The 12,777-nt window shown below is 44.8% G+C and overlaps 1 protein-coding gene and 1 long non-coding RNA gene across 2 annotated transcripts; one reads left to right on the top strand and one right to left on the bottom strand.

Moving 5' to 3' along the window:
- Positions 1-2,770: 2,770 nt before the first annotated feature.
- MSC (musculin) lies at positions 2,771-5,162 on the top strand. Its single transcript, XM_042036400.1, has 2 exons — positions 2,771-3,370; positions 4,123-5,162. The coding sequence occupies exons 1-2, from the start codon at positions 2,849-2,851 to the stop codon at positions 4,207-4,209; spliced, it is 609 nt and encodes a 202-aa protein (XP_041892334.1). The 5' UTR covers positions 2,771-2,848; the 3' UTR covers positions 4,210-5,162.
- LOC121668519 lies at positions 4,911-12,563 on the bottom strand. The gene is made up of 4 exons (XR_006017423.1): positions 12,178-12,563; positions 11,830-12,044; positions 6,809-7,062; positions 4,911-6,702 (listed from the first exon to the last, which is right to left on the bottom strand). It is a non-coding gene; the product is annotated as an uncharacterized LOC121668519 (long non-coding RNA).
- Between the last annotated feature and the right edge of the window lie 214 nt (positions 12,564-12,777).

Raw genomic sequence — 12,777 nt, 5'->3', positions numbered from 1 at the left:
GTTAGGGACGCGCTTTTGCCGCGGGGACGGCGGCTCCTGGGCACAGGCGCCTCCCGGCCTGTCCGGGGATGTTCTCCGTCCTCGCCGGTCCTCAGCTGCGGCACGAAACACCCTCGCTGCAAAAAGTCAAGGAGGGATCTGGGTTTCGTGGACTCCTCTTTGCTTGGTGGGTTGGTTGCATTTATTTACCAAAATGCCTTGCGGAAAAATGTGAGAAAAAAAGCCCACTCAGCCCCAGTGAGACTCCCCAATTCAGGGATCTCCCCGCAGTGCAAAAAAGCTGGGTTTTTTTGTCCTCAGAGCCAACAACGGCGGCATACTCCCTGGGGGAGGGAGCCTCTGCAGCTTCTTCCCATGTAGAAGCTGTTCCAGCTGCTGCTCCAATCCCTTTACACACACACGCCAGACTTTGCAAACCCAGGCTGCCCAGTATGCAGGGACAGACCCACCTCGCCCAGTATGCAGGGACAGACCACGAAACAGGGAAGGATGCCGGCCTCGGAGTTCGGGCACAGCTCCTAGTTTTGTCTTTTAGCGGAGAAAGGGGAAAGAGACTGCACCTGATAACGATAAAGTGTTAAATGCTGCCTTGATATACCAGCGACTTTCCTTACTCAGCTCGCAGAGAGCATAAAGGATCAAAGTCTTGACAAATGGAAGCATGATGTAATGCCCTGGCCCCATCAAAGACTTTGTCTTGAAAATGATACCTTCGTCAGGGTCGCAGAAATTAGCGGTTTGATAGATGTGAGAGGAGTTAGGTCTGCTCGGTTACATTGGGTGTAAACCCGAAGTAAATCCTGACTTTCACTTCAGATTTACTCCACTGCATTTCCCATTTCCTTTACTAACCACGAAGTAGGCAAAGACGATGTGAGAATCTGGCTCCTCTTCCCGTCCCGTCCTCTTGCCGTCATTAAATAAGTCAAGGTGTCCATTATGTGTCGCCTTTAATCGACCGAGGCAGGGATAGGCAGGAAAGGTGAGATTTGGCATTGTGGCTTTTAAGACTGGGTACCATTTTCTTCTTTGCTTAAAGAAATTCAGCACTTTCTCCCATTAATCTTTAGCAGGGAAAGGGTTCAGCCCACACCTGTATAAACAACCCAGACAGGGGGAAAAAGTAAACCTATATCTCTTCCCCTGCATTATCTTTATGTACATATATATATATATATATATATATGGATAATGCAGTCTAATTGGGGAGGAATAGCAACCCAAGTCCACCGTGGTGCTGCCCCTTCCTCGTGCAGCATGTGGGACCCAGCCTGAGCATCGATCGTAGTGTCAAACCAAGTTCAAGAGATCCAGTTGCAAGATCAGCTGCCTGTATAGGTGGTTCAAGAAATGTCAAGTCTCACTTGGAAAGGCTGCCGTTAAACCAGGCTCTGATGTGGTTCTAGCCCCAGCGGGTGAAGTCGGGGTTTGCACAGCGTTAAGTGGCCTCGGTGAGCCGGCAGGGCTGGCAGGGAGGGAAGCAAAGCTGTGGGCCCAAAGGCGGCCGGCGGTGCCAGGAAAGTTGCGTAGCAGCAGCCGGGAAGGTTCCGCTCGGGAAGGAGGGAAATGGAAGCGAAAAACCCTGGGCAGAAATTGCGGGACAAGATCTTTCCACCTGTTGTAGTCATTAGGTTCTTTTCTGAGAACTGCATTTTTATTCTGATTAATCATATCCAAGTTGTGAAAGCCAGCAAGGAACCAAACGCTAGTTCTTCATGTGTGAAAAAAGGAGGTGCAAGGGATACAAGCTGATGGTCGATTTTTTATTTTTTTTTAAATTTATACCTCTTGAATTTATATGTCAGCATTTCCATTGGATGCGGGGTCCTCCACTCACCCGTGGACTCTATAATAAAAGTACTACGGAACTTGTTTAAAAAGCCAGTGAACAGCTTGAAAAGCTGTCTCGTTTAATTTGCTCTGTGACAGGTGTACATAGCCCAGTTAAATGGGTTTTAATTCATTTCTCTGAGGAGGGAGAAACCCTCAGACAAATACTCACTCGCTACTGTCTGGAGGTTCACCCCAAATTAAGGACACTATCAAACCACAGGACGCACGTTCCCAGCGACTTTTTGCATTGCTCCCCATACACCGCACACCCAGCCTCGAGTGCCGCATCTCCTGCTGCCTCTGCTCGCCCCGGCGGGTGCACCGGGACCGCACAGCCGCTTCCCGAAGCTGTGCAGGCAGGGGAAGAGCCCAGCGGGTTGGGGTCCCGTCCTGCCGCACCACTCGGCCGTAAGCGGGCTCCTACATTGGGAAAATCCCATGCCCTCGAAGGAAAGGCAAGAGAAAGAGCGAATGTAGGTGGGCTGGGAACAGCATTTAGACACAGGGAGAGGTGCGCTCCCCCCCTCAAAAACACTGGCGGGATCAGCCCTGGTGGTATTTTGCGTCCTCCGGGGCGAGAAGAGAGGTCTGTCCAGTGGGAAAGGAGTGACTCCCAAGAGCACACACACACACGGAGACATCCCGCGTGTCTGTGCACCCCTACACGCGTGCGTGTGTGCTCCCACACAGGGGTCTGACTCTGCGTACCGCCGCACCAGCCCCGCCGCGGACCGCGGGCCAGCGCGGAGAGGCACCGCCCCCGGCTGGGGGCTCCGCCGGGCCCGACCCCCGCCCCGCGCCCCTCTCCTCCCCTCCGCCCGGCAGATGGTTCGCTCCGCGGACACCCGATATATAGCGCTGTCAAGGGGCGCATCCCCCCTCCGCGCCCCCCCGCGCCCCCGCCCCGGCACGGACTCTCCGCGGCGGGGCCGCCCCGCTCTGGGCCGACTCGGCTCGGCCGTCCGCCCCCGCCTGCCTGCCGCGCTGCCCGCCTCCCCGCCGCCCGCCCGGGGCCATGTCCACGGGCTCCGGCAGCGAGGCGGAGGAGCTGCCCGAGATGGACCTGCGGGCGCTGCAGCTGGACTACCCGCCGCCGCCGGCCAAGCGCCAGCCCCGCGGCGAGCTCTACCCCTCGGGGGACAACTCCTCGGCGGCGGAGGAGGAGGAAGAGGAGGAAGAAGAGGAGGAAGAGGACGGCGAGGGCAGCTGCTCGGCGGGGCCGGCGGGCAGTGGCTGCAAGAGGAAACGGGCGCGGGGCGGCGGCCCCGGGGGCAAGAAGGCGGCGTCGGGGCCGCGGGGGCCGCCGCCCGAGGGGAAGCAGTCCCAGCGCAACGCGGCCAACGCGCGGGAGCGGGCGCGGATGCGGGTGCTGAGCAAGGCGTTCTCCCGGCTGAAGACGAGCCTGCCCTGGGTGCCGCCCGACACCAAGCTCTCCAAGCTGGACACGCTGCGCCTGGCGTCCAGCTACATCGCCCACCTCCGGCAGCTCCTGCAGGAAGACCGCTACGAGAATGGCTACGTCCATCCCGTCAACCTGGTACGGCGCGGGGGGCGGGCGGGATGCGGCGAGAGGCACCCGCGGGGGAACCCCCGGGCGGCGCTCGGGGCAGCCCCGCAGGGCCGGTGCCCCGGGCAGGGTGGCAGCGCTCAGGCCGTGCCCGCCCTGGAAGAAGCTGCGGGGCGGCCCTGGCTGCTCCGCAAATCCCCGGTGGCCCTCGCACCGTGGGCGACTCCAGGGCCGCGCTTGGGCTTCGGTGATGGCGGGTGTGTCAGTCCTGGGGAGTCGGAATAGGGGACCCTAAAGATTACATTCCTCGGGCATTAGGCAAGCTTAGTGTCCGAAAAAGGAGTAACTCGGTCTGCGGGCTGGCCTGCAGCACAAGCATAGCGTCATGAGTTCATCGGTACAGAATTAAACGCCCGATGCTTGTCACAGGGGTAAAACGTTTTCTTATATACAGCAGAGTGATTGTTTTGGAATAGTTTATATGCTTTTTATTTATTAAATGGTGCAAAGCGTTTCAAAGCAAGAGAAACGTTGCAGTCTGGATGAGAACACTGTTGCTAACCATTGCAGACCTTCTGTGGAGCATTTAATTATAATGAAAAACGTAATGAAAATATTTGTTAGAGGAACTCAGCTCTCTCTGTGCTTCCCACAGGGACTAAAATATGATGACGTGTTTGCAACTGAACCAGAGTTAGACATCTATCAGTAATAAAGCTTCAGTTTCATACAAGGATAAACTTTCTTTTAATATGAAATACCTTTTTTTTTTTTGCTTATAGACTTGGCCGTTTGTGGTTTCAGGAAGACCTGACTCTGACACCAAAGAAGTTTCTACTGCCAGCCGATTATGTGGAACTACTGCATAGTCAGACTAAATTGGAGATTTTTTTATTGTTGTTGATCTTTTTTTTTTAATGGGTTGGATATTTTTAAGAGCTGTGACTTATCGTCTCAGGACTAGAAGATGGGGCAAACCCCCATCTCTAACAGTGTTAAATCTGCATCCCTCATCATTCTTTCCCCTTAGTGTTTTGGGGGCAGATTATTTAAAGCAGTAAAGAATGGAGGCGGTTGAAATGATAGTTTTTATGAACTGACTGCAGCAGCTGAAGTCTAAGACTTGGCTTCATCATTCTTACCACTGCCTGAGGACCTGCTGTTCTGAGGCTTTTAAACTAATGGAAGAGGAATATAATGATATAGAATTAACAGCATGGACCAAAATACAATTCTACAAACTAACCCCAAACAGTGTTATTTGTATTGTAAAGCAAAACAGTATTTTAAAGTAGCTTTGAAAGTCAGATAGATTTATAATATATTTTGATGGCTTTTGTATTCATGGATATGGTTTACTGCAACTATGCAATTAGTCATACTTTTTTTCTTTTGGTCCCTTTGACCAGAGTTTTCTTAAAATGTGTAAGTGGACGCATTCTGCTACCACTCACTGGAATTATAGTAATTCCTTTGGTTATGTCTTGAAATGCCACATGTAAGAATGTGGGACTGTCCCTAGAAATATGGGGGAGTTTCTGTGCCTTAATCTGGAAGGGAATTCTGCTTACTGTAAGCCCAGGGTGCATGTGTTGTAAAGAATGTGTTTGTATGATGCTGCAAAATAACAAGAATTCACAGTGTTTTAAATATTTTTCCTGTACTGTTATGCTTATCATTGAAAAGTTTGCTCTCAAATGAGTTAGTGTGTCATTTCTTCACAGTTTCAAACATTGTAACAAAAGAGGATGCCATCAAATAAGTTGCAAATGTAAATAACTCTATTTTTTTATAAATGACATTAAAAGCTTGGTTACAATGACTCACTGGTACTGTGATAGTGTGTGGCTGAATTCATACGTGAGTGTCTCTGTAATGCATGTTCTTTAAACCCACTTTTGTAAACACAATTATCTTCCCATCTCGAGAGCAGATACATCTCCATCAAGAGTCAGATAAGAGCACTTTCACCCCAAACAATTCATTCGAGGTACAGTACTATATCAATCAGCAGGGATGGCCAAGTTTTAACAACTTATGGAATGCTCTGTAATATTCTCTTCTGTGAAGCAGAAGAATAAATAAATGTAGGTTAAGAAATCAATGTCATATAGTGTTATAGCTCCTTTTGCTGTTCTTTGTCATTTTACATTTCCTTCTGTAATGTGTTTTGCTTTCATCTGTATTTTTGCAGTGGGAAAATTGGATGAGTTTTCCTAGTTGAGAACAAAATTTTCCTGTTTTAAGACCGAAACTCCTGAGATAAGATTTTCTTTTTCTCAAAATATTGTATCAGCAGTTAACTCACAGTAAGGGAGAAAACTGAATTGCTTTAGAGAAGAAAAAGCCACCTCTTCCTCATATATGCATTGAGGAGAAAGAAATATTTGTTTAACAAGAAACAGTTTAACCTATTTACCTGACCTGTTGTCAGGTCATCCTATGTCATGGATTTCTGGTTTGAAATACTGCATAGAAGACCAAGTCTGACTATTGGTAGTGTCCTGTAAGTAGGTGAACTGCAGAAAACTGCTTTTCTTCTTGTGAAAGGTAAAATAATCCAGAGTCACTGCAAAATAAAATGAAAGCACAGTCCAGGATCTGCTGAAATTGTTACTTTTAGTGATTTGGGGGCAAGCTGTACAGAAACCATAATATAATTTATCTTCCATTTTTTTTCCAGAGAAAGTCTGTGAAGGAAGAGGGCTATCCTAATTTGCAGTTAATGTAGCAGAGGTGGGACTCCACCTCACTTCCTCTAGGAAGCTTTATAAAGAGAAAAGAACATAAAAAAGAAAAAAATGAAGGCCCTTTAGGAAGGCATAAGGTATGAGAAAACTCAACGAATGTTTATCTGAACCCTAAAGAAAAGATTATTCAGCAGTTTAACTAAGGTACCACTTGAGATAATCTCGGTTGTGATACTTAGCTGGTTTTGGCCTTGATCCCAGCTGTAATTGGTTAACAACTCCAGGAGATCAGAAAAACAAAGAAAGCTGGAGAACTTTAAACCTTATAGAAAGGTCCATGCAGAGTGATGGAAAAAAATGTTCAGTGTATATGCCCAAATATGAAGTGGTTATGTTAAGCAAATACAGTAGATCAAAATTGGGGGTGAGGAGTGTGACATGAAGAAAAACACGGGATTGCTTCCATCCATGCACCATACTACATGCTCTCAAGTACATTTTTCTTTGTGGCTGCATAATATATAGGAATACTTTCTTTGTAAAGCAATGAATGCACTTACTGCATTTGTTACAGTAACAGACACATCCATGTGATGGCAGTGTCCCAACAGACCATCAGTGGTTTTAGAACAGAAGCAAACAGCGGCCACAGGTGACATTTCAGGTCAAAATCTGGAGAGAAAATGACAGCTTCTAGATACTGAATGTTGTACAAGACTCAGTTTTTTCTCTTTTCATATACCTCTAGATAGAGATATATGTATTAGTGTATACTTACTTAATACAGCAATTAGGGATGTTTGGATTCCTCCAATAAGGAGCTGTTATTTCAAATCATTAATTTTAATCCTTGGGTTCATAAATATTGTTTATAAAAAGTAAATTAATCTTCTTCTCTCTCAGTAAGAGGCATTATGTGATTAAGAAAAAGATCAGGTAATTGAACAGGTTCCCTGTGGGTTTGTCCTGAGATGAAGGCTGCTGTCTTTGCAGGGAAATGACAGGTAGGTCATATATTCTGGCATTCCTCACCTATAAAGACACACCAAAAATACATGCATTCAGTTTTGAAACATTTTTTAAAGTCAGATGAAAGTCATATCAGTTCTTTATCTGAATGAGGTGAACAAAACATTCTAAAATGCTATTTTTAAGCATTAACGGATTCCACTGAAAGATAATAAAGGTCTTCCTCTTTTTTATTTTAAATTAAGTTTTTGCCAACCTGATAAAGTAAATTAATTTCATTTGTTTTAGATTTAGTAAATTAATTTCATTTTGTTGTTATAGAGGTGTGTGGAAGGGAGACTTAAAAAGAAGAACTACCTCACATATTTACAATTCACAAGCACAGAAAGTAAGAAACACATACATTTTTATTAGACGTGGCAAGTTTATGCTTGATGACTTTTGGTTATATTAATATTCCTTGCACAAGGTAAAAGATGAACCCTTCTTGATTAACCCTTAAGCAGATCTCGCTGAAGCTGTTTTACAAATAAAATGCCAAATCACCTGCAACTGATATTCAGCCAAAACCTGCTTCATGTGATATCTGACTGGCAGAATACCTGCATTGATTTTCAGGGCAAACAGTCCATATATAAAGAGGAACACTTGGTTCCCAACAATATTTTTATGATTTTAGATTAATACAAATGTTGTGTGGAACTTTGTTTTGTCTCTATTCTGTGTGGGAATCTGATGGAGCAGATGATTAGCCTCCATCATGAAACCATTCCTTTCCAATGCATGTGTTTGCTTACACAAGGAAAATATGTCTCTCATACTGAAAATGTTAACAATTCTGAGCAAAAGAAACATAGTTTGCATATAAAAAATACCTAAGCCATACTTTTCCATCTTAGTACCTTTATACATGTACTATTAAAAGAAGTCTCAGACAATCTAAGGATTCTGACTAAAAATTTAATGTTTTTTGGCTAAGTAAAGGTGTAAGCAGTAAATGTAAGCAGTACGGTTGCCATAGGGGTCTCCGAGGTGAAAGAGGGAGTTGAATAAATTAATTTTAAGATCTCAATAAGTATCTGAAAGTTGTTCTGTCTTTCTTTATTGACTCTAAAAGGACCCTAAGAGGACCGACTGCATCATTCAGTTAAATATCAAATGTTTTAGTTAAATATCTAATGTTGGGAAGAACATAGGCAGGTTTAAATTTCTGAACTTTATATGAACCAAGGAAGCTAAAAAGAAGGGAGAAGGGGGATTTAGAGCCACCCAACAATACAAGCTTATAGTAACCTTATAAGCAAATAATGCATATATTATTTGGATGAAATAACATGCAAAGCTGTCCATTCTCCTCAGCAATAGTCACTTCTCCACAAGTAACTAATTCTATGTAATAGTGAATTTGCACTTGATATGGCAGTGCAGGTTCTCACCAAGATTAACAGCAATTATACCTAAGAATTAAGTTCTACCACTGGACAGAATTTATCACACTCCACTCCAGCTGAAAGACGTGCACACAGATATTTTCTTCCATGCACAGAGGACAGATGCTGAGCTGTCTTGCAGACCCTAAATGCCTACATCTAAAGTTTTATTATACTCTGACAAGAGGGCATTGGGATGAGTTGCTACATTATGCAGAGACTTATGCTATCACAGTGCAGGCTGGTTACAATTCAGGCACTAAGAAGGAATGGGTCTCAGTATTTTCCTTGGCTCTGAAAAATGTGTAAAAGCAAATTAGTAAAAAATTACTAAAACTGCCTTAGTTAGAATGCAGCATGTGAGAATCTTACTAGAGTTAAAATTCCTACAAAAATTAAGACAGCTGAAAGGATTAATATCGTTATGTACCCTACAAATCAAGCAAAACTGAGAACTTCCTCGATGTGACTGGAATTTAGCAAGCAAAGGAAACCACTCTATCTTTTCATTGTGGTGGAATTGTTAAAAAGAATTCACATTTCCAGGATTAAAAATAATTCAGAATGTGACAAGAACAGTTCTCTATGACAACAAAGCAGGCAGAGCTGTGAGTCAGAATATTTACAAAAACATAACCCCAATCCAAGCAAACAGACTGCTCGGCATCTGGGACAGAAAGTCATGAGAATAGCAAAGAATTGCATCACTGTGTAAGCGTTTACGAAGGTCTGTGAAGTGAGCACAGCATGTATGAAGGGCATGGAAAACAGCAACTTTATCTTATAGGAATTTTCACAGAAACAACAAGAATAAGATAAATGGATGGTAATCCAAAAATGAATGGATCACTTTTTAATTTTAATTCGAAGTTGCTGTGATGGCAGAAGCTACATCATTAGCACCTTAAGTCCCATAGTCAGTAAAAGATAAGAGGTAAGTGCAGACATGACTATTCATAGAAAATTGGGATTGGAACAGCACAAGCAATTACTGTATTCTTTGAATTTTGTCCTCTTCAAAGGGGACAAATAAAAGGGAGCAATTCATTGCTATTTACTAGGCAGGTGATTTGAAGTCCTGAAAAAGTCTTATATTCCTGCGTGTGACATTTTCATGCTATGTATGGATATGCTTGAGACTTGTAAGGCCTATTAGGATAGCTCTGTATAACTGTGGAGGTTATAAAAGGTCACCCTGTGTATGCAGGAAGACCTCTGGGGCGCTCAAACCCCAGAATCACAATTAAATTTCAACACAGGAAAAACACACATCACATTCATTTGGGCTGTGCCCAATTCTTGCCCTTTTCATAGGAAAAAGAGCAAAACTTGTGGTGTTTGGGGAAGGATTGAGTAAACAGTATTTTCACATGGGAAAAAGAGGGGGGAAAAAACCAAAGAGAAAATTGAACGATTTTCTGTAAGACCCCTAGGTTAAAAATAAACTGCCAAAATGGTGAAGGTCTGTTCACAGAAGTAACTGGAGACAGAACCTAACCAAGCAAAATGTACAAGCAAACCATAATAAGGAACCTCTCCTCAAGAATAAATTTGTCTTCATCCATTAAAAATGAAGGGTCCGCTGGAGGTACATGGAGATAAATGTATGAAATTCCGCTGTCTGTACAGATATTTGGATTACAAGCTTAAATGTTTAACAGCATGACAGTGATGTTATGAAGCATGAACTGAAAACTCTTTTGAAAGACAGTCCTTAGCCATCTTATCTTGGCTGAGGTGTAACTATGTGTCATACATATGCTTTGAAGATTATTTCTCACTTGTAACCACAGGACCTGATACCAATCTGTTTCTAATAGCAACCTGGTTTGTGGTGTCTGCTCATCCTATGATACAGCCCAACCTTTATCTCAGGGAACAAAAATTTCAGTTCTCTTTTCCATTTTGTGTAATTCTTCCTAAACCTGTGATGCAAATTATGTCATAAACATCTTTGTTCACTAGGCTTAATAAACTAAACAAAAATCCTCCTTCTAGGATAGAAATAGCCCCGATGTGGTTGGAACCACCCTGGTTTTGCCTTCCCTACCCTAAGTAAAACGCACCAGTTACCTCCATGACCTGTTCGTACTGTATCAACTGGGGATATCCAAAGTTTGTACGAGAGAATTACCAGAAGCTAACACCACTTCCAAAACTATTATCCCTTTGATCACCACTTCAAGTTTTGGAACAGATGCCAAGGATGACTGACGTTTGAGAGTCCCCACTCCCATGCTCCCTGTGCAAAGGGACTGCAGCTAGGCTCCTGAGCTGAAATACACAATATACATGTAAGCATATTATGATTTGTACCGTAGCCTACACTAAACCTGCCCCATGGAGATGTCACAAGTTAAAAAGTAATGGTATCAAGATGCTTCAGTGTTTGTGCTGTTACATGGTTGGAGAGGTCCCTGCATGGTTTGTGGTTTAGGTATGGGACACGTGCCATTCTCCCAAGCACTGCCAAGACATAGTTTGCGAGTCAGCAGTGGATAGGGATCATTCACAACATACGGTTTACATGAAGTCACCTTATTCTGAAGATTGAGAGTGCACAGTCATAAGCAGTATGCACACAAACTAGCCCAGGGCAGGTGACCTCACAACCAGAGGACAGTCTTTGTAGAACAGCCCTTCATGCTACTTAGTACCTTACACATAACCTCTGTATTTCAAATGAAGTCTCGAGTTCACAGAACCTCCTGTGTTTTATATTTGGTTTGGACTTTTCTCTGTTTTAAGTTCTTCTAGGCAGAGAAGACCATGCATCCCTTCATTCTTATGTATCTGTCACCAAGAAGTTTTAATCTTCAGCATCTGATCAGGATGCTACCAAACATCAGAGCGAAATGAATGGAAATCCTGACATTACAGTGTAGATCCAACTGCTGAAGCTGAATAGAATCCTTAGGATTGTAAAAGACCTCTAAGACCATCGAGTCCAACCACTAACCCACCACTGCCATGTTCACCACTAAACTGTATCCCCAAGTGCCACATATATATGGTTTTTTGAACACTTCCAGGAATGGTGATTCCACCACTTCCCTGAGCAAAATAGGTGCATGATTTAAGGTTTTATGACCATCTTCCTTGTAATATATGCCCCAGTGTGCAAGACAGTGGCAAGTCTAGCAGTGGATTGAAAGACAGCAGATAATTTTTCTTCTGAGTGTAGTTTAACACTAAAATGTCATTGTACATGAGGCACCAAAGCAACATAACAATCCCTATTTCCTCTTCCAGGTTTTCAGTGTATATCTCAAGTAACAATTATGAAATAAAACCTTTTTTTTTCACTTCTCAGGTATGCCTTTACACTGTCATTATTGTAAAGCCAAAAAAGCTCTTTTTTCTTCAACATTTAAGACAGAATAGACAAATTATGACTTACAGAATTTTCCTGACAGCAGCCACTTTGGATACCTACAGCTCCAGAAAGACACAGTTCCCAAACTCTGGTGATATTAAAGTGTGCCTCTGAATGATGGTGAGGAGACAGCCCCGGGTGGCCTTCAGCATCTCTGACTGGCACAAGTGTTTCCTCTCTGTCATTGAGACATGTGCCTCGCTCTCTTCCGAGGTGACTCCTGGAGAACTGGCAGCTGGCTGGGAGACATGAGCAAGAGGAAAAAAATGCAGGTGAAACAAAGAGAAAAACTGATTCGTAAAGAGCCTGCAGATACAGCCGAAAGGGCTATGATGGGTATGGACACATTTCAGGGGGGATGAGCATACTCACCACTTCAAAAATATTTAAATAAATCTACAGAAAGGACTAGAGGAAGGTTATCTAGTTAGGCCTCTTAGAATCATAGAATGATAGAATCATTAGGGTCGGAAAGGACCTTTAATATCACCAAGTCCAACCGTCATCTTGCGAGCTTGTTCACTCACTCCCAAGCACTGCTTTATTTAGTAAAGGAGCATCAGCATCCCATACTAGGAGTCCTCTGCACCTTGTGCAGAGCGGGCACCTCCTTTCTTGGCACTGGGCAGCACCCGTCCCATTTTAGTGTTCGAGAGTGCCGTCTTCGCCCCCGGGCTCCGCTGCCTCCCAAGGCGTGCCAGAGGCGCTTCCCCGGGCCCCTGCTGCCCCCTCGCTCCTCCTGCGGGCGCCCCCGCGGCACCGGGCAGGCGGGCGGGGAGCCGGGGAGCCGGGAGGCGCCGGGATCGACGGGATCGGCCCCGCAGGCGGGGCACGGGCGCCACCCGGTGGCCGCCGCGCCGAGGTGCACGTCCGGAGCGGCGTTGGGATCACAGAGCCACGGAATCGCAGAATCACAGGGTAAGCTGCGTGGGAAGGGACCCGCAAGGATCATCAAGTCCGGCTCCCGGCCCT

This window comes from Corvus kubaryi, unplaced genomic scaffold (assembly GCF_017639235.1).
Source record: "Corvus kubaryi isolate FWS band 111438036 unplaced genomic scaffold, C.kubaryi_AGA036_p1.0 37385, whole genome shotgun sequence".
In the NCBI taxonomy this organism is placed as follows: domain Eukaryota; kingdom Metazoa; phylum Chordata; class Aves; order Passeriformes; family Corvidae; genus Corvus; species Corvus kubaryi.
Note: the sequence above shows the minus strand (reverse complement) of the source record. Positions and strands in the feature narration are given on the sequence as shown.

Bases quoted from the DNA above. Each gene is read 5' to 3' on its own strand.
- MSC (XM_042036400.1), top strand. From the start codon at position 2,849: ATGTCCACGGGCTCCGGCAGCGAGGCGGAGGAGCTGCCCGAGATGGAC. The intron at 3,371-4,122 runs GTACGGCGCGGG...TTTTGCTTATAG, and splicing joins ACGTCCATCCCGTCAACCTG to ACTTGGCCGTTTGTGGTTTC.